General features: G+C 40.6%; 1 protein-coding gene across 4 annotated transcripts in view; it reads left to right on the forward strand.

Annotated features, from left to right (window-relative positions):
- Positions 1 to 421: 421 nt before the first annotated feature.
- PARP11 (poly(ADP-ribose) polymerase family member 11) overlaps positions 422 to 21,617 on the forward strand; it is a 44,016-nt gene continuing 22,820 nt past the window's right edge. The window contains exons 1-2 of one of the 4 annotated variants that reach the window (XM_077871408.1): positions 422 to 641; positions 19,888 to 20,001. Coding sequence is in view for 1 of the 4 variants with exons in the window: in XM_077871407.1 (XP_077727533.1) it covers positions 624 to 641 (18 nt within the window). In the remaining 3 variants the exon portion in view is untranslated. The remainder of the gene's footprint in view (positions 642 to 19,887; positions 20,002 to 21,617) is intronic. The other 3 variants (XM_077871409.1, XM_077871410.1, XM_077871407.1) reach the window with 3 other exon arrangements.

Below are 21,617 nucleotides of genomic sequence, written 5' to 3' on the forward strand. Positions count from 1 at the left end.
GACCTTAGGATGATGACGTCAGCCCAAGGCAGACGCTTAACCTACCGAGCTACCCAAGCATCCCTGTATTCCATAGGTTTTTAAAAAGATTTCACTTATTTATTCACGAGAGACGCAGAGATGCAGAGACGAGATTTAGAATTGGGAGGTTGGGAGGTTTGTCCCCAAGCCCCGCGGACATGAATCCCTGGGCCCGTGGGACTCCTGGCCGCAACCCGGATCGGGGAACACCGGAGGAACTGCAGCGGGGCTCGAGGACCGCTTGGCGGGGAGAGACCACCCGGAGGGCGGCGGGAGGACGAGCCCTTTCGGTCCCCCGACGGCCCGGGCAGCACAAGCCCCGCCCCCCGCGCCCCGCCCACCGGCCCGGAAGGCCGCGGCTGCGGCAGGACGAGCTTCCGGGGCGGGGCGGGGCCAGCGCTGGTTGGCCGGCCTCGGGCGGAAGTCGGGAGGGTCGGTGGTCCGAAGACGCTGGCTTGTCACAGGGCGGGGTAGAAGGACGGCCTGCGTAGAGGTTGCCTCTCCATCCCTCCGCACCCCGGGGCCCTCGGAAAAAACCCAACACCCCGACCCCGCGGCTAGCCCCTTCCCCCAGGCTCTCTCCGCTCGATTTCGCCACCGTTATGTGGGAAGCGAATCCGGTGAGTAGCCGGGCGGGACGGGGCGGACCCAATGGGCGGGGTATAGGGGAGAGGGCGGGAGGGGGTTCCCGGGAACTGCTCCCCCTCACCCGCTTCGGGCCGGGTGTTGAGTTCCGGGGCCGCGAAGATCCTGGCCCTCGGGTCTCCGACAGCCCCTGGCTCTCGAGCGGCGCAGATGGCCCCGCGGGCTCCCCGGCGCTTAGAGCCCTCTGTGATTTATTTGAGTCGCTGTGGTTTCTCCGCCGTTGTGTTTTGCTTCCTCGTCGGAGTTGCGGGGCTTGGCGGTCGCCCCTCTCCCTGGCCTCAGCTGCACCTGCCGGCGCCTCCTCCATCTGGAGGCCGGTGTCCGGCGTGGGCCTCGGGGGCGCCGTCCTTCCCTTTCCCTTCTCACAGCCCTTCAGCGGACGGACCACCTTCCTTCCAGACGCGGGGGCCGGGGGTGCGCTCCGACCTCTCGACGGTGGCCTGCTTAGGTGTTCTTTTCTTCCAGTGGACAGAACTGATGACCTGGACCTTTCGGCTGCACACCCCACCCCGTCCCTTCCCCTCTTGTTTGACTCCGGTGTTTGCACCGAGCCTGCCTGCGTCTTGGTCGGCTTTGCTTTTATGCATCCACGGACTGTGAAGCTCTCGCTAGGGGGGAAGTGCCCAGAGCCAGGGCAGGTGCCACCTCAGGCCTTGACTGGGGTGATGGCAGAGCCCCTCCCTGCGAGTTGTTGGGCCGAGTCTGTGAGCTGCCCGCAGGCCCAGGCCGAGATAACTGCCCCGGTTCGTGTTCAGCCTGAGACGCTCCTTTGCTGCGGTCAGCACTGACGCCCCCCGGCCCCCCCCCCCCCCCCACTTCTGGAATATAGTTCCGGAAGACTGGGAGAGTCTGTCAGTGAATTCTGTTACGTTTTAGGTTTTTGTCCGGCAGAAACTAGTCTGTTGGTTTGCCTTTGTTGCTTACACAGGGTGGTGGCATCCCAGTCTTTGTGTAACTGCTCATCATCGAAGTTTTTTTTGTTTTTTGTTTTGTTCCTACCTATAATCCCGCACTATCAGGCCACATCAGAGGAAAGTGATTGCTGGTATTTGATGTCAGCAAAAGTAACTTAGAATCATGAGGATGGGCTTCCTGCTTTTGGATGGTTTCACTGTCATCAGCAATCTTGGTTTTGTAGCATCGTACGTGTATGTGTGTATGTACATATGTGCATCTGCTGTGTGTGTTTTCAGTCTTTATTAGCAGTCCCTTTTGTCTTGGTTTCTCCATAACAGATTTTTTAGTCACCTAGGTGATGTCTTGCTCAAAGGCACGTATTTCAAAAAAAAAAATTCTTCACTATATTGTAAGCTCCCCGTGGGCAGGGCCTTTGTCGCCTGTTTTGTTTACTTGGTATCTTCAGGCTAGAGTAGAGAGCCTGGCACTTAGGAGGCTCTCGGTAAATATTTGTTGAGTTAGCAAAGGGGACTGGATTAGTACTGGAGACAGTCCTTTGCTCCTACTGTTCATTCTCCCTCCTCCATCACTTATACATTAGCGCTCACTGTGGGGTCATTTGTACGTTTGTGAGGATTATGAAGATGTTAGTGAGTATCTCATGCATTTGGTTTATTATAGCATCATCTCATTTCTTTGTAAGGAATGCTGCTGCTGCTTCTGTCGGCACCCTAACAATTTTGCTTGATTTCACTAGAGCAAACAGACTTTTGTTGATAGTGGTGAACCTTCCACGTGTAATCCCACATTGTTCTTTCGACCCTTACCCTTACTGTGCTACCCTAATATGTCTTAATGCTACGGGGTTTCCTTACTGACACTGGTTTCCTTCCTATGAACATATCAATCCTACCAATAAGGACAGTTCAGTTTTTAAAAATACAGTCAGCATTCTCTCTTTGTGTTTCTCTGGTAATTTGTTAGTTTATATTGGTGGATGGGCATCTGGACAGTTTGTCCAGCTGTGTTCATGGAATGAAAATTAGTTTTAATGTTACCCTAAGCCAGACACTTAGGAATTTAAAACAAACCAACCAACCACAATGTATCCTGAAGATAAATGCAGATAACATTTGCATTACCCATCAACTGAAATTGTTTGCCATTTCTTACCATTGAGTGAGATAATAAATTCTACTTTGTGAAGGAAGGCCCTGTGAGCTGCTTGAATTGAAGACTTCTGCCTGGTTTCTCCCTGTGTATTTTTGGTGACATCTATGGCCTTAATATACCACCTATGAGCTGCAGATATATCTCTTATTGCAAATATATCTTCTGTATGATACTGTATTCTACTCACAAGTGGCTTTAGGAAAATGTTATGCTGATATGGGCCATCGTAATACTCAGACGCAGCTGCCCCTTCCAAGTGAAACAGAAAAGGAAAAGTCTATATTGCATGGTTTGAGTTTGGAAAACCACCACTGAGCTTGCAACATTTCCTTGGGGGAGAAACCTAAAACAGGATAACCAAAGAGTTATAAACTTTGTCTCAGTACAAAATTTTATCTTTCAAGACAGTCATGTGGTCAGTGATATCTAGTCAAGCTTTTCACTGACCAGGCACCTTGAGGCAAGCATAATGTCCGTGCCAAGGCAGATCTGATTGGCAGAAGCGGCAGGCACACTCAGTTCTGATAAGAGCTCTCGGCAGTTCTCCATCCATCTGAGGGAGGGAGCCCTGACTTATGTACCCCCATTAAAAAAAGGTGCAAAAATCTGTAGAAAGGAATTGCCAACACTGCCTTAACTGTGTATACTGTGACTTTATCCTGCCTTTCTCTACCCTCTTGTGTCACTTGTCTTATTCCTCTTTGCTGGGAGTGGAGTAAGTAGTCACTATTAAATATCAGAGAGTTTCAGTTTCTCTTTGTCTCACTGATGAAGGAAATCGAAAATGACAAACATCTGTAAGATTACAGACCGATGTGTCACAGTATTACAACCTTACTTTCAATGATGAACTCTTCCCTAATTCCTTCCCACATATGAACTCATACTATTAAAAGAATCTGATGAGTTAGCTAAGGGAGGGGAAAATTATTTTCTCAGGATCACACAGGTGAGTAGACAACAGGAATATATGATTATCCGTGTCCTATTTTACTGTATTCTGTTGCCGGGTGACAGCAGTGGTAACATTTGTGTATTAGTGCAGTGATTTACCTGCTGAGCCATCTTTTTCTGTTATTTTATATTCACAGTTGCTTCCAGACTCAGTAGGCACTATGATTCTTATCTCTCCTTTTTCTGTCAAGCTTCTTGAAAGAACAGCCTTAGACTTTTTTTCATTCTTTTTCATACCTCTGCCCCTCCAGCCCCAACTCTGCCCCTAACACTTTACTTGCCAGGAGCTCATCAAGAACTTTTGAATCAACACATATAGTAGCGAACTTTATACTTCCAATCTCTTGTCTTTCTGCAACATTAATGCACGAGAGGTGTTTTTCAGGACTCTCTTCTTTTTCTCCCCTGGGACTGTATTGCTTTGGATTTTTTTCTCCTTTCTATGATTTATCTTTGTTTTTTTTTAAAAAGATTTTATTTATTTATTAATGAGAGACACACACACACACACAGAGGCAGAGACACAGAGGGAGAAGTAGGCTCCATGCAGGAGCCTGACGTGGGACTCGATCCTGGGTCTCCAGGATCAGGCCCTGGGCTGAAGGCGGCGCTAAACCACTGAGCCACCTGAGCTGCCCTATGATTTATCTTTGAATCATCATCTTAACTACACTGCCTTCTTTTACCCTTGAAATGTTGTAGTGTTAACCTTTGTTTTTTCTTAGCACATCCTTTTTTTTGGTGAACTCCAAGACTTCAAATACTACTGTAGTGAATATGCCTATCAAACGTACCTTTTCAGTCTTAACCCTATTCCGGAGCCAGGTGACAGACACCTCTACTGATTGTCTCTCTGCTAGTCCCAAATTGGATTACCAGAGAAGCCAATCATTGACTCATTACTTCACCCTCTCAACAACTATTTACTAAGTATCTACCACATATTAAACATTCTAGACACTGGGGAGGGGCATTACAAACATGGATCAAGTCAGAGTCTGCTCCTTAGGGGTCTTGCAATATAGTTTGGGGAGCAGAAGTGATACCAGAGGATATTGGAGGACTGGGAAGGTTTACTAACATAAGTTAAATCTGAGCTAGGTGTTGAACTTATAGAAGTGGTCCTTTGGGAAGGGCAAATAAGCAAAATGACCACAGACCACAAAGGTGAAAGAGAATGGCAGGTACAGTTTGGATAAAGGAGTGAAATGGAGAAAGTGCATATCTGATGAGTAAAGTCTTAGTATGGGCATTTTCAGAGAGAGGGGATGGAGGAGTTATGGGTGGTGGTAACTAATATCTGTGTAATATCTCTTCTGAGTCAGGCAGTGTGTCTTGGGCATGGGGGAGGATGGAGGTAGGATTTGTTCCTGGAAACGAAAGTTCTGTAGTGAACACAGTGTCTATGAAGCTGTCTTCCTAGATCAACATTTCATCATGGGTTCATATACGGATACCTGTATCTTGGCATTCTTTCTAATTGTTCTAGTAGTGGATTAAGTTAAGCTGAGTGAATAGTGTGATGTGCCAGTGTTTGGTGGCTGAGACGATGCTAAGCAAACGTGCCCACACTGAGGTTATCTGATGCCTGCATGAAGAAGGAATTAATAAATTATTATCCTCCCTTTTTTAGGGATGATACTAACTAAGTTTTAAAGTTTGGTGACCTTTCTGAATGAGGACAGAACCAAGTTTTAAATCTAGGACTTTCTAGCTCTAGAACACGTACTTTTTCCAGTCTGACTTAGGATATAAGACTTAAAGTAGGTAGAGAAGGGCCTATGAGGAAAGTCACAGGGACAGAAAGATTACTGAGCTGCAGAAAATCATGACCTTTTTGTAACAACAACTTCCATATTTTGAGAACTTTTTTTCTAGTGGTGCAGCGCATGGGCAGCAATAGGGAAATGACCTGGCCTCCCCAGGGTTGGCATAGCAGATACAGCACAAGGCCAAGACAATGAGTCTAATGGTTTTTGGAGTATCAGAATTGTGATACAGGCTGGAGGCAGACTTTTGTAACAGGTTTGAAATTTGGGGTGAGGTGAAGTGCTGAGTATGACGCACCTGGTCCAAAATCCTCAAACAGAGTGTTGAGGTTTGTTACTTATGCAGCTCACCCTCGAGGAGTTGGATTTGCTTTTGAAATAATATCTGATAGCACCCATCTATTTATTGAGCACCTACCATAAGCCAGTCAGTTCCAAGCCTCAGCATTTACAGTGGTGAACGAAACAGACCAGGTCCCAGCCCTTACCAGCTTGCAGCCTAGTGCAGGGAGGCAGAGAGTAAGCCAGTAATTACACAAATAACATTTAAATGCAATTGCAGTAAAAGCTCTAAAAAAGAGGAGGGAGGGAGGGAGGGAGAGAGAGAGAGAGAGAGAGAGAACAATGGCACTGTATGATAGGGGGAGCTAATATTAGGCTGGGAGATCAGGTAAGTCCACACTGTGAAAGCCACTTTTTCATCGATTGATCCAGTAAAGGTTGGATGGGAGGCGAGTAGGGCTATTCAGACACAGAAATAGTGAGCAGAGACCCCGAGGCAGAAAGGAGCTTTGTGTTTGAGGCAGAGAGAAGCTGAAACCCAGTGAACCAAGATATGAGGCCAGGAGGTAGGCAGGAACTAGCCAAGCGTGACTCTGTGGCACATGTTTAGGATTTTGAACTTCATTCTTAGAAGAGTGGGAAGCCATTGGAGGATTTTATATAGGAAGGGGAAGGAACAGATCTATGTTTTTAAAAAGATCATTCTGGCTGTTGTGTGGAATATGAGTTACTTACTAAGGAGTGTGATATGCAGAATAATGGCCTCCCAAAGATACCCACATCCTAATCCCCAGACCCAGAAACTGAATATCTTAAATTACATAGCAAAGGGAAATTAAGACTGACCTTTTGATTGGGAGATTGTTTTGGATTATCTAGGTGGGCCCAGTGTAATCACAAACATCCTTAAAAAGCAGAAGGAGACAAAAGAAGTGAGTCTGAGAAAGATGTTGCTATGGAAGAATAGTCAACTTTGCTGGCTTTGGAGACTAAGGTGGCTACAAGGCAAGGAATGTGGGTAGCTTTTACTTTTTAAATATTTTATTTATCCATTCATGAGAGACACAGAGACACAGGTAGAGGGAGAAGCAGACTCCCTCTGGGGAGCCCAATGTGGGACCCCAGGATCATGACCTGAGCCAAAGGCAAACATTCAGCCACTGAGCCACCCCCATGCCCTGTGTGGGTAGCTTTTAAAAGTTGGAAAGGCCAACAAGATTCACCCCTATAGCCTTCAGAAGAGAATCAAGCTCATGGCAATTTTAGCCTAGTGAGTTCCATGTCAGACTTCAGCAGAAGTGTAAGATAATTAATTTGTGTTGCTCAAAGCCATGAAGTATGTGGTTATTTGTTTCAGCAGCAATTGAAAACTAATACAGAGGGCCATCAGAAAGGCTGTAAGACCACTTAGGGAGCTATAGTGTACTCCAGGGTGAAGATGAAGGTGATCTGGACTAAATCAATGATAGCAGGGAGAGAGACATAGAAGTGGATCACTTCAGACTGTACTTTGGATAAAGAGTGCTAGGTTTCTGGCACAGGCAGTTGGGAGGAATGAATTTTTTTCGTGGAGATGGGGAGACTTGGAAAGGGGAAGATATGGCAGAGATCAAGAGTTTGGTTTGGGGTTTAGTGCACCGGTGAGGCATTCAAGCAATAAAGTCAAAGAAGCAATTGGGTAGGTGAGTCTGGAGCTCAGAGGGGAAGACTGGGCTAGAAGTGGCAATTTTGCCCTTAGTCTGTCTAGATGGCTTTTAAAATCATGGCATGAAGTGAGCTCCCCTGGGACAATATTTCCTAAACTTTCAGTACCCATGCTCCATGATCACCAATTTTATTTTATTTTTTAAAAAGATTTTTATTTATTTATTCATGGAAGACACAGAAAGAAAGAGGCAGAGACATAGGCAGAGGGAGAAGAAGGCTCCACACAGGAGCCCGATGTGGGACTCAGTCCTGAGACTCCAGGATTATGCCCTGGGCCGAAGGCAGATGCCCAACCGCTGAGTCACCCAGGCATCCCAATGATCACCAATTTTAAACAAGAAAGTAGTATTTAAAAAATTAATGTTTTTATTATTGAAAAATATATTTTTGTAGCTTCTTACAAAGTATGTATCTAACTTGTTGACAGATAGGTAGAGCTATAGATTAGATCCAGATACTCTGATTTTTTTATTTACCCTGTATTTCTACTAAATTAGGAAATTCCATGCTGTAATTATAGATTGTCAAGATTTGCAACTGGTGTTTGCTGGTTCTTTCAGATTTTTTTGGAATGCCAAGATCAAATACATATTGAGAAAGTATGAGAAAATTTCTCCCTGAAGACTGTTCCTAGTGTTTGATCAATTGCCAAATCGACACACTTAAAAGATTAAGTAACTGTAGGGATGAATGTTTCAACCAGCCTGAACGTTTGGAAGACAGCAGCAAATGTATTCTTAGTCCTTCTTTGATTACTTCAGTCTCTGGAAAGTATCAGTTCATGTATTGTTGTAATATTTGGATGTGTTCTTTATATATCCACAATAATAAAATCAGTCTCATTCTCTGATGAGTGAAGAAAGCCATCAGATTCTGGGAAGGAATCATACCCTAGCAATCGAACTATTTGTTGCATGGTTTTGTGACTGAGAAATCTGACATCTTATTCTCCTCATTAAAAATTGGGATATTTTGGCTTTGAAATAATAGATTCAGGTTATTTCAGATGCTGAGTGTATTTTAGCTATATATTTAAGTAGGCCTCTGGAAATCAAGAATGGCTATTAGTATTATCAGCATCATAAAGAAATATTTTTATCTCATCTGTCCTTTTGGAAACTCTTGTCAGCACTTTTTTTTCCTTGACATGCTTTAAACTCGAGTAGGAAGGGTAATTTTGCAAACACTGCCATTTCTTTCCACACATTCAAGAGCACATATTGAGTTGTCAAGATTTGCTGATACTTAATTTTCATTATTTCCTTCAACATTCAATTACAATTAGGAGGCATATTGTTGACTTCTAACTGTTCCATGTGTTTAAAACACCTTTTAGTGTTGGAGCAACACCTTTTCTTGCTGTTTGTATAGCTCATGGTCTGTCAATTCTGAGTTGGTCGCACCTTTTCCAATCCATGTCACAGCTCAGGAAAGTATCACCATCTAAGTGAAAACTGTCTTCCCTTGTGCTGTGAGTTTTCACTGATAAGAAAAACAAAAAGTTGTGTACTTTTATCTCATTACAGGGTATATATACTATAAGAACTGATTTGTGTTTCCTCCACAAAGAGCTTTGTTCAATTTTAAGACAAAACATGCTGAAACACTCACGTGACAATAACAGCTCTCTCATAACATGTGCCATTGATACTATATGACTTCCAACAGGGTCATTTAATAAAGAAGTTTTGTCAATAGCTTGTTTTGTTTCACAATTAAATTGGGCATTAAATTTGGACTGACAAATTCTCAGTGATGTCAGGACCTTTACCTGTTTTAACTGAGGAATACCTCTTTAGTCTTGGTCTCTTCTGTACCAAAGTAAATTGAGGCTTTGTTTGAAGATGATGTGAAAATTTACTTAGTTGTACACCACTATATTTGCTGAGCCCTAGCTGATATGAAATGATCAACACAGACTGATTATAATGACATAGTGAGTTGGTAACTTTAAAGAAATTAAAGTTTTCATGAAAATCATTATTACTCTTATATTTCAACTTTGCAAAATGCATATGAACAAGTTCCTTTAATTTTTCCTCTGAAAATGCCCATGAACTACTTCATAATTCTTGAGGACCATGTTTCAAAGATGTTGAGAAAGACAAGAAAAGGGGCTAGGACTGAGCCCGCAGAGCCCAAAAGTTACAGGCTGCATAGAAATCAAGGTGCAAAAGAGATCAAGAACTTGTGGCCAAAAATCCAAGACAATCTAGAGAGTATGATTTCATGGAAATCAAGAAAAGAGTAACTCAGGACAGAGGATAAACTGTGGAATGTTACTGAGTGGTCAAAGAAGATGAGGACTGATAAAAGAGCATACATGCTCTTAGCAACATGAAGTTCCTTAGAAGTCCTAGCAAGTGTTGTTTGTTGTTTGCTTGTTTGTGATGGTGATGGGAGATATTGAGCCAGAAGCTAGAAAAACTGAATTAGAATGGGTTTTAGAGTGAATGGGAAGTGATGAAATTAAAATGAAAATGGTGTGTGTAGAGGAAGAGTTATAGTTAATCCACCAATGGAGATAAAATGGAATCCTAAAAGTGCTCAATCCAAGGAGGCTAGAAAAAGATGAAAAGGAGAACAAAGGACACATGGAACAAAAGCAAATAGCAAGATGATAAACTTAAACCTAACCATATCAATAATCATACCAAAGTAAATGCTGCAGACATTTCCATTGGAACATAGATTGTCAGATGAGTAAAAAGAAAGACCTGATTATAAGTTGTCTATAAGAAACACACTTTGAAAATAAGATACAAATAGTATAATGCTAAATGGAAAGAGAGCTATGATTGGTACACCAGTCAAGAGAAAGCTTGAGTGGTATATTAAAGATTTCAGAGATAATTATATTATCAGGGATGAAGAATGTCATTTCCTATGATAAAGAGTATAGTTAATCAGTAACAATCCTAAACATTTATATATCTGATAATAAGAGCTTCAAAATACATGAAGCAAAACTAATAGAACTGTAAGGGGAAATAGACGAATCCGTTATAGTTGGAGATTTTAATACTCCTCTCTCAATTTCTAGAATAAATAGGTATACATAAGCAAGGATATAGAGAACTTGAACAACACTATCAGCTAACTTGATCTAATTCACATTTGTAGACTATTATACTCAACAACAGCTGAATACACTTTTTTTTTTTTCCCCAACTACACAGGGAACCTTTCATAAGACCATCTTCTAGGTCATAAAATAAATCTCAGGACATTTAAAAGAATTTAATTCATGTACAGTATACTATCTGATCAAAATGGAATTTAATTTGAATTCAGTAAAAGATCTGTAAAACCTGCAAGCATTTGGTAAGTAAAAAACACTTTAACCCATTATTCAAAGAGAAAGTGAAGACAACATATCAAATTTGTGGTATGCTGCTACAACAGTACTTAAAGGGAAATTTATAGCTACTTTAATGCCTATTTTGGAAATGAAATGTCACATATCAGTGAACTACAGCTTCCTTCTTAAGAAACTAGAAAAAGAAGAGCAAATTAAACTCAAGCAGGAGCAAGGAAATAAAATTTAGAGTGGAAATCATTGAAATGAAAACGGAAAAATCAATGAAAGCAGAGATTTTTTTTGTGTGTGTGAAAACAGAAAAATCAATGAAAGCAGAGATTTTTTTTTTTTGAGAAATATCAGTAGAATTGATAAACCTCTAGACAAAGAGATCAGGGGGAAAAGAAGGCAAATTATCAATATTGGCAAGAAAAACATAATATCACTACAGACATTAAAAGGTAATAAGGGAACTTTATGGACAATTCAGTGTCAATCAGTATGGCAACTTAGACAAAATGGGCATATTCTAAGATGCAGACTACCAGAGTTCCCTCAAGAGGAGATAAATGAATAACCCCAAATCTGTTAAAGAGTTTACATTTATAGAAAAGACCTACTCACAAAGAAAACTCCAGGTGCAGATGGTTTCCCTGGTAAATTCTAACACTGAAGGAAGAAACAATACTAATTCTGCACAAGCTTTCAGAAAGTTGAAGAGAAAGTTATACTTCACAACTCATTCTATGAAGCCGACATCCTGATACCAAAACCAATCAAAGATGTAACTTTGATTGTACAAGAAACTATAGACCAATATCTCTAATGAACATAGATACAAAAATTTTAAGCAAAATTTTAGCAAATTGAGTCTAACTTATAAGAAGATTACATAATTGCCAAGTGGTATTTATCCTAAAAATGCAAGGTTGGTTTAATATTTGAACAGCAGTCAATGTAATTCACCATAAAAACAAACTAAAATGAAAAACTGTATGGTCATTTCAATGTATGCAGGAAAGCATTTGACAAAATCCAGTATCCCTGATAAAAACTCTCAGCAGCCTAGGAGTAGAAAGGAACTTGCTCACCTGATAAACAATAGGCAGAAAAGGACTAACTCAGCAGGCCTAGGGTGCTCAAACTATGTATGTTCTCAAGAAAGACCTGTTTCCGTTGACTGTCCTTTGCCTAGCCCCAGAGAACTGAGCTCTTAGTTTGTCTAATGAGTATATTTGCATGCCTGACATCTTGAGCTATGCTCTACCAGTTTATCCAGATAGTTTACACTGGCAGTGAGATTTATGGTGAACACCTGCTTTCTCTCTGGAAGTCTGGAATGTCGGCAGCTAAGGTCAGTCACATAGGGTGCTATATGCTTATGTGAGTAACTCCTAGCATAAACCCTGAGCACTTAGACTCATGTGAGTATCCTTGGTTGGCAGTGCTTTGCACTTGCCACACACATATGAATTAAGTGTGTTCTATGTGACTCCACTGGGAGGGGACACTTGGAAGCTTATACATGGTTTCCTCTAGACCACTCCATGAGCTTTTCCCCCTTTGCTTATTTCACTGTGTATACTTTACTGTAATAAACTGTAACCATGGGTAGAACAACTTCTGAGTCCTGTGAATCCTTCTGTGAGCCTGAGGATGATTGTGGGGACCTCTGACATAAGGGGCATCTACTAAATACCTATATTTAATATCAAACAAGAGTGAAAGATTGAATACTTTTTCACTAAGATCAGGAACAAACAAATGATGCCCACTCTTTATTTGACATTGTACTTGAGATTATAATCAGTGTAATAAGACAAGAAAAGTAAGGCCTAAAAAAGAAATGGCTGGCATCTATATGCTAGAAGAAAGACTATAAAACGCCTATATAGAAAATCTGATGGAATGTCCAAAAATCTAGAACTAATAAGAGGGCTTAATAAGGTTGCTGAATACAGGACCCATGTACAAAAAATAATGTATTTCTAAATACAAGTAACAATCAGAAATTGAAATTTTAAATGAAATTCCATTTATAATAATATCAGAAATATGGAATACTTAGGCATGAATTTTGAATAAATGATGTGGAAGACCTATACACTGAAAACTATAAAACATTACTTTAAAAAGTTAAGAAAGACCTAAATAAGTCAAGATATACGCCTCATTCATGAGCTGGAATACTCAATATTGTTGAAATGGCAATTATCTCTAAATTGATCACTATGCCATCCCAATCAAAATTGAAAGGACCTAGTATAGCAAAGCAATTCTGATAAGGAAGAACAAATTTGGAGTGCTAACACTACCTGATTTAAAGATTCAGTGTGAAACTACAATCATCAAAAACAGTGTAGTATTGGCAACAAGATAGAGAAAATGATTACAGAACAGAACAGAGTCCAGAAGTAGACCCGCAAACATATAAATAACTGATTTATTTATTTATTTTAAAAACAAAAGTAAAGTTAAGTGGTGAAAGGACAGTTGTTCAGTGTTTGATCAGAGGTTGTGTTTAAGCCCCTTGTGCTGGTGAGGCTTCCACCCTGTGTTGATCCATCCATGTACAGCTTAGGAAGTATTTTCAAGTCTGTCTCATGACCTGCTCTGATCATTCCTGGGTGGATACAGCCTAGTGCTTATACACAGCCTTCCTGACTCATGGTTAACTTTAGTCTCAGGAGGGCTTTTCTTGGTTATCCCTGATTCTCTGTATTAAATTTCTGTATGCTCTACTATTCTGCTTGTATCAGAGCTTTGGGCCTTTTAGTTGTTTTTCCTCAAGATTTCCAGTTTTTTCAATAATGCTTTTAGGCATGAGGTTCCCTATTTTCTGTTCCAAATAAAGTCAGTCCCTTTGGACAGACATGTGGAGCTCTTTGTCCTTATGGCATGTCTTTTCCCCTCAGTAGAACCTCTGTACTACTACACTTGGGGCTGGGGGTGGGAGCTGACTTTTCCCACAGTGATACCTGCACTTTGGGTGGAAGGGGTGTTGGTAGCCTCTGATCTTCTTGACTTACTCCTCCTGGCATGGAACTTCTACCTTATGAGCAAACTAGGATGGTAGCAATCGGGACTCAGTATTCTTAACCTACTGGGCCTGGAGTAGAGTTTTCACCACATGAACTGGGACTGGGTGGAAGAACCAAGATGTCAATCCCCTCTGTTGCCTGCTCAGAATACACCTATACTCCTAGGCTGAAGATGAGAAACATCAGCAGCCTACCCTCTTCCAGGATGAAACTAGCCCAGGACTAGGAGGTGGAGGGAAAGGGAGCCCCTGTCTTCTCAGCACATTCCTGAGGTAGAGCTTCTATAACAAAGTACTGGTGGAAGGAGGTAATGGAATATATCTTAGCTCAAATGCCTCAGACTCTTGCCTGTTCTGAGATTTAGTAGATTTTCTTGAATAAATGTTTCTCCATTTGCTATATGCCCTTAGGACAATTTCTAGAGACTTTACATGTTTTTTCTTTGTTTTTGTTTTTAAAAGTAATGTTTACCAATTAAAATGCAGTTTTGCTGGGGAGAACACCCACTGAGCTCCTTACTCTGTCATCCCAAAAATTCCACCATTTTTAAGCTTTTAACAGCAGGCTTTGGATATACTTGCTATAGAGACAAGGAAGTTTTCATTAGCAAATACAATTTTCTCAAGATACTATATTTATACAACATAATATATTTTGTTAACTATAAGAAAATTATCAGAAAGCTTTTAACTGGGGCACCTGGGTGACTGAGTGGTTGAGTCTCTGCTTTTGGCTCAGGTTGTGATCCCAGGGTCCTGGGATTGAGTCCCACATCAGGCTTCCTGCAGGGAGCCTGCTTCTCCCTCTGCCTGTGTCTCTGTTCTCTCCGTCTCTCATGAATAAATAAATAAAACCTTACAAAAAAAGGAAAGCTTTTAACTGATCTGGAAGGTGACATCATTTTTCTCCTGTAGATTGGGATTTTGACTTTAAACTCATTTTTCACATGGCCTTTCTATTTGATGATCCAGATTGTTCCCAGGCTCCATAAATATTGTCTTTGGAACAGATAGCATTATAGACAGATTCCACCAGCATACCCACTGCACTTGAAGATTTACAAAATGCTTTTTCACTTTATACTACCTTTTTTTCTTCATAGCGTGCTGTGCAGTTATCAATCCTGCCAATTAAAAACTGTGAAAATTGGCATGGTGGCTAAACTAATTCATTCAGCTAGCATTTACTAATTGTCTACTCCAAGACAGATGACTTGCACACATTCCTTTTATTGCCTATAAATGTGTTCTGATCTAGATCCATTGTATTTTGAAGTTATTAATTTAAACTTGACTTACTATTTGAACCTAATTATACAGAATAGCCCTTCCATTGGAGAGGAAAATAATTTCTTCCAGATTGCCCAGTTTGTTGGCATATAATTTTTCATAATATTCTCTAATAATTGTATTTCTGTGGTGTTGGTTATGATATCTCATTCATGATTTTATTTATTTCAGTCCTTTCTCTTTTCTTTTTGATAAGTTGGGCTAGGGGTTTAACAATTTTATTAATTCAAAGAAAGTTTCCTGGTTTCATTGATCTGTTCTACTGGGGGTTTTTTGTTTGACTGTTTCTATATTGATTATTTCTGCCCTAATTTTATTATTTCCCTTCTGCTGGCTTTAGGCTGTATTTGCTGTTCCTTTTCTAGCTCTTTTAGGTATAAAGTAAGGTTGTGTATTTGAGACTTTACTTGCTTCTTGAGATAGGCCTGCATTGCTTTGTACTTTCCTCTTTTGACCACTTTTGCCACATCCCAAAGGTTTTGGACCACTGTATTGTCATTTTCACTTGTTGCCATGTATTTCCTTTATTTCTTCTTGAATTTCTGGTTGACCAATTCATTCTTTAGTAGCATGCTGTTTAACCTCCTTGTATTTGTGGTCTTTCCAAATTTTTTCTTGTGGTTGACTTCAAGTTTCATAGTATTGTGGCCAGAAAATAAGCATGGTATGACCTCAGTGTTTTTGTACTTGTTGAGGGCTGATTTGTGACCCAGTACGTGATCTATTCTGGAGAATATCTCATATGCACTTGAAAAGAATGTGTACTCTGCTGCTTTAGGATGAAATGTTCTGAATATGTCTGTCAAGTCCATCTGGTCCAGTGTGTCATTCGAAGCCATTGTTTCCTTGTTGATCTTCTGCTTAGATGCTCTATCTATTGCTGTAAGTGGGGTCTTAAAGTCCCCTATTATTACTGTGTTATTACCAAATAAATTCCTTTATGTTTTTATTGTTTTATGTATTGGGGGGCTCCCAAGTTGGGAGCATAAGTATTTATAATTGTTAGATCTTCTTGTTGGATAGACCCCTTTATTATGGTATAGTGCCCTTCTTCATCTCTTGTTACAGTCTTTGGTTTAAAATCTAGTTTGTCTTACATAAGTATGGCTATTCTGACTTTCTTTTGACATCCATTAACATAATAAATGGTTCTCCATCCTCTCACTTTCAATCTACAGGTGTCTTTAGGTCTAAAATGAGTCTCTTATAGGCAGCATATAGATGGGTCTTGATTTTTTTTAATCTATTCTAACATCCTATGTCTTTTGATTGGAACAATCCATTTATATCAAAGTGAATATTGAAAGATATAAACTTAGTGCCATTGTATTACCTGTAAAGTTGTTTCTGGTGATGTTCTCTGTTCCTTTCTAGTCTTTGTTGCTTTTGGTCTTTTTTTCCCCCCTACTCAAAGAGTTCCCTTAACGTTTCTTGCAGGGCTGGTTTGGTGGTCACAAACTCCTTTAGTTTTTGTTTGTCTGAGAAACTCTTTATCTTTCCTTCTATTCTGAACGACAGCCTTGCCTCATAGAGTATTCTTAGCTGCATATTTTTCCCATTCAGCACGTTGAATATATCATGCCACTTTTTTCTGTCCTGCCAAGTTTCTGTGGAGAGGTCTGCTGCTAACCTTATTTGTCTTCCCTTGTAAGTTAGGGATTTCTTTTCTCATGCTGCTGTTATGATTTTTTCCCCTTATCTCTATATTTTGCAAGTTTTACAGTATGTCTTGGTGTTGGCCTGCTTTTGTTGATTTTGATGGGAGTTCTCTGTGCCTCTGGATTTGGATATCTGTTACCTTCCCCAAATTAGGGAAGTTTTTAGCTATAATTTACTCAAAGAAAGCTTCTGCCCCCTTTTCCCTCTTTTCTTCTGGGCCCATGTGATACAAATGTTACTATGCTTTATGAAGTCACTGAGTTCCCTTAGTCTACGTATGTGATCCAATATTTGTCTTTCTCTCTTCTTTTCAGCTTCATTATTTTCCATAATTTTATCTTCTATATCACTTATTCATTCCTCTGCTTCTTCTATCCTTGCAGTCATTACCCAATCAGTTTTGCATCTTGGTTGTAGCATTTTAAAATTTCAGCCTAAAAATAAATAAATAAATAAATAAAATTTCAGCTTGACTAGTTTTAGGTCTTTTATCTCTGCAGTATGGGACTCCCCGGTGTTTTCTATGCTTTTCTCTAGCCCAGTTAGTATCCTTATGATTGTTGTTTTAAATTTACTAATAATATTTCAGTTAGATCACCCTGGCCATGACCTTTTCTTGTTTTTCTTTTGGGATGAATTCCTCCGTCTTCACATTTTATCTAGGTCTCTGTCTTCTATGTGTTAGGAAAGCCTGCTATGTTTCCTGTTCTCAGAGTAATGGCTTTATGAAGAAGAGGTCATATAGTGTCTAGGGCCTGGCACTTTAGGGAATGTCCCCGGGTGTGCCATGTGCACTCTGCTATTGTGTTTTGGCTGCTCTATCCTTCAGGCCAGTCATCTGCAGAGGCTCTGCCTACAGTGAGCAGTATTTGGGCCTTGGCCAGAGTGTGGCAAGTTTTAACTAGATATGCTCTAGTCTGCTTGTTAAAAGAGGCCAGATCCTATTTCCACTAGAGCTAGAGCTTTGCAGCCCTCTATTATCAGGAGACTTGGTGGCTGTGGGTGTTTGTGCTGGTCTTCCTGGGGGAGGGGCCCACTGTTCTGGTACTCAGGCACACTTGCCCTAGTAAAGAAGCACCTACAGAGTGCAGGGGAGTGGGGCTTGGTGCAAGCAGTTTAGGCTACCACTGTTGGTGCTGTGCTACTTAGCAAGATTAGTTTATGTTGCGGGGTGGGGGAGGGAAATGGTGCCAGCCCTCTCCCTTGTCCCATGGGAGGGAAATTTGTGCCTGCAACTGTCTGGGAAGCCCTTCCAGAAAAGCCTACAATCTCCCTTCCTGTGTCCCAGGTGTCTCTCAGATTCCTGCCTTCACCCTGTCTGTGTCTGGTCTGTCTGCCCACCCAGCAGTATAGTGCACTTGTGTTCTATCTCAGACAGGCTAGCTAAGTTTTAAAACTACAAACCTTTGGGACCCAGTGTGGCACAGATCTGGGCTGGTCCTCTGGGGGTGGGTCTCCCCATGCTGTGGCTACTGCTGGTTTGTCCCAGAAGGGCAGTTGTATGAATGTGCAAGAGCTTGGAGTTTAAAGTGCAGCAAAAAGCTGGCATCCAGGCTAGTTTCTCTCAGCAGGTGTCTCTGCCCCTATACTAACGAACAGGGCAGTGCAATGGCACTTGCTGGCTCCTTTATCCCCTAAGAGGCCATGCCACCCCTCCCAGATTCACTCCAAGAATGAGGGACCCATCTCTCCCAGTGCATCCCAGGGGATCCTCAGATCACATTTGCTCCTGGGCCTCAGCCCTCCTTCTCCACAGGAGCACTGCAGCACCTGCTGGACTCCACAGTGGCCACAATATGGACTTCTAAAACTCTAGTCTTTGGGCCCCACTGGTTATAAAAACTAATTATATGATCAGTCCCTCTCGTTTTCCTAGTCAGTAGCTTTGGGGAAGTGTTTTCCTTGTGCAATCCCCTGTGCACTTTCTCCATTCTCTCTCTCCTCTCTCTATGATCAAGGCTCTCTCCTTTCTGCAGCTTCCATGATCCTTTTCTCCTCCAAATAATGTCTCCATACTTCCTACCCTCTACAGTGTGCCCTCTTCTCTCCCCCTAGTTGTGCAGTTTGTTCTTTCAGCCATCAGATCGATTTCTTGGGTGCTCAGAATGATTTGAAATTTATCTAACTGTGTTTAAAGGAGGAGGTAAGCCTAGGGTCCTACTACTACTCTGCCATCTTAGCTCCTCTGCTAACTCTATGATTCTAGACAAAATAATTGCATTTTCTGTGCTGCTTTTTCCCCCTAACTTTAATTGGAAGATAGTGACGTCTGCACATTGGGCTATAGATAAAAATCCAGACTTTGTATCTCTGTGTGTGTGTACATATACAGATAATACATGTACATGCACATACATTTGTGTGGGTAAAATAGGTGAATTTTTATTAGAATTGGATCATACTGTTTCTATTTATTATACCCTTTTGTACTCAACACTGTAGATTATAAACATCTTCCCATGCCATTAAATGAAATAGCATTAGAATAGCTATAGAAGACAAAAAAATTTTGTAAAATGTAAAGCGCTTTAGGAATGTTCTATACAATGGCGTTTATCTATAGTGCTGCCCTCTCCAAAACAGGAATAAAGATGAGGGTCTGTCCTAGGTCCCACCCAGAGCTACTTATGACAGGCAGTTTTGGAAGGACTTAAAACACTTATACTTGTAACCTGACTAAAGGTGTGATCTTAGGGACAGCGTGACATAGCAAAGCACACATGATGCATGTATACTGTATAAAGGTTATTATCTGTTTCCTCTTTCTTGTTTTCATTTCCCTTTTCCAGTAGAGAAAAGGTAGAACTCATAAGCCAAATGTTTATCTTAACTATTACCTTTAAACTCATCCTTCCAGTGCTCGTTTTGGCAGCACATATATTAAACTAATCCTTCCAAATTTGGGGAGTTATTTTCAAAAGAAAAAATAAATTTAGGTCTCTCTTGTTTTATTTCTTTCTCACAGTAAAATAGCCAACAGTGTGAACAATAATTGAAGGAAGTGCAGGAGTTTTGAATAGTTAACCTGGACAACTGATCTTAAATTTTAAATCATTGCCTTTATTTTTCTGATTAAAAGATATAAGGCAAATAGTGGGTCCTATACCTGAAGCTCTTGACACTAGGGTTTTCTATTTTTCATTTCTTAGCAGCCAGTCAACTTTAAAACATGAAGGAAAAATCCAGAAAATAATCATAAAGCAGTCCTTGGAGAAGTTTCCAAACATGAATAAAAAATAACAAGCCCCCTTCATTGAGCTCAGGTACTGTTCTTGGCACTTTACTGCATTATCTCACTCATTTCTAACAATGGTCCAGTGAGGAAGGAGCTTTTATTCTCTATTTCATGAAGAGGAAACTGTGGCCTCGACGAGGTAATTAGAAACTTATTCCAGGTTATACAGCTTTCTGGAAACAGGATGGACTATTTTATTTATTTATTTATTTATTTATTTATTTATTTATTTATTTATTTAATAAATTTATTTTTTATTGGTGTTCAATTTGCCAACATATAGAATAACACCCCATGCTCATCCCATCAAGTGCCCTCCTCAGTGCCCATCACCCAGTCACTCCCACCCCCCCGCCCACCTCCCCTTCCACCACCCCTAGTTCATTTCTCAGAGTTAGGAGTCTCTCATGTTCTGTCGCCCTCCCTGATATTACCCATTCATTTTTTCTCCTTTCCCCTTTATTCCCTTTCACTATTTTTTATATTCCCCAAATGAATGAGACCATATAATGTTTGTCCTTCTCCGATTGACTTATTTCACTCAACATCCAGTTCCATCCACGTCGAAGCAAATGGTGGGTATTTGTCGTTTCTAATGGCTGAGTAATATTCCATTGTATACATAGACCACATCTCCTTTATCCAGGATGGACCATTTTAAATGAAATTTAAAACAAATATTTTCCAAATTACTCAACTAGTCCATATTTTTTGTAAAAAAAATTCAAAGATGTAGGAATTAAAAATTTTAACATATCACCAATAAGTATATACGTATGTATGTGTGTATATGATTACACACACACACACACACACACACACACACATGCACATCAGAAAGACAGGGTAAATGATAGAATTTGTTAACCCTGGAGAAGGAAGGTGAGAAGATACCAGAAATGGAAGGGTTGGTAAAAAACTTGTCTAGCTTTATCTAGAATGTTCTTTTTGCACAGAGGCTGTTTTCATTTTTCAGTTGTGCAAATTTATTTAAAAACCCTCAAGGAATGAGGACACATTCGAGATAAAGTTAATCTTCTTTGACTAACCTCACTGCCCCTTTTCTGGTGACCCTCTTTCATCACAATCTCCACTCAAGAATGTTTAAAACTTTTCAAAGATAGTGTGGACATGAGTTCCTTGAAATAGAGAAGATTGTAAAATCGTTGACAATGAAGTATAAGGCAGTGCAGTATGGTGGTTACGTGCATAAACCCTGGATCCAGACTGCCTGAGTTTGAATCCTGGCTTCCCTATTCTATGATCTCTCTGTGCTCCAGTTTCCTCATTAATAAATTTGGGATAATAATACCTATCTTACTGGGTTGTCGTGAATCCTAAATGAGTTATTATCTGTATAGTACTTAGCATCTGGCACATTGTAAGAGCCGGATAAAAGTTACTACAATTACTATTCTTATCCTCACACTTAGAGAAAACTATGATAAATTATTGTATATCCATCTAGACTTTTTATCTCTGTGTGTGTGTACATATACACATAATACATGTATATACACATACATTTGTGTGGGTAAAAATAAGTGAATTTTTATTAGAATTGGATCATACTAATTCTATTTATTGTAACCTTTTGTACTCAACACTGTAGATTATAAACATCTTTCCATGCCATTAAATGAA

Source organism: Canis aureus, chromosome 25 (assembly GCF_053574225.1).
Source record: "Canis aureus isolate CA01 chromosome 25, VMU_Caureus_v.1.0, whole genome shotgun sequence".
Classification (NCBI taxonomy): Eukaryota; Metazoa; Chordata; class Mammalia; order Carnivora; family Canidae; genus Canis; species Canis aureus.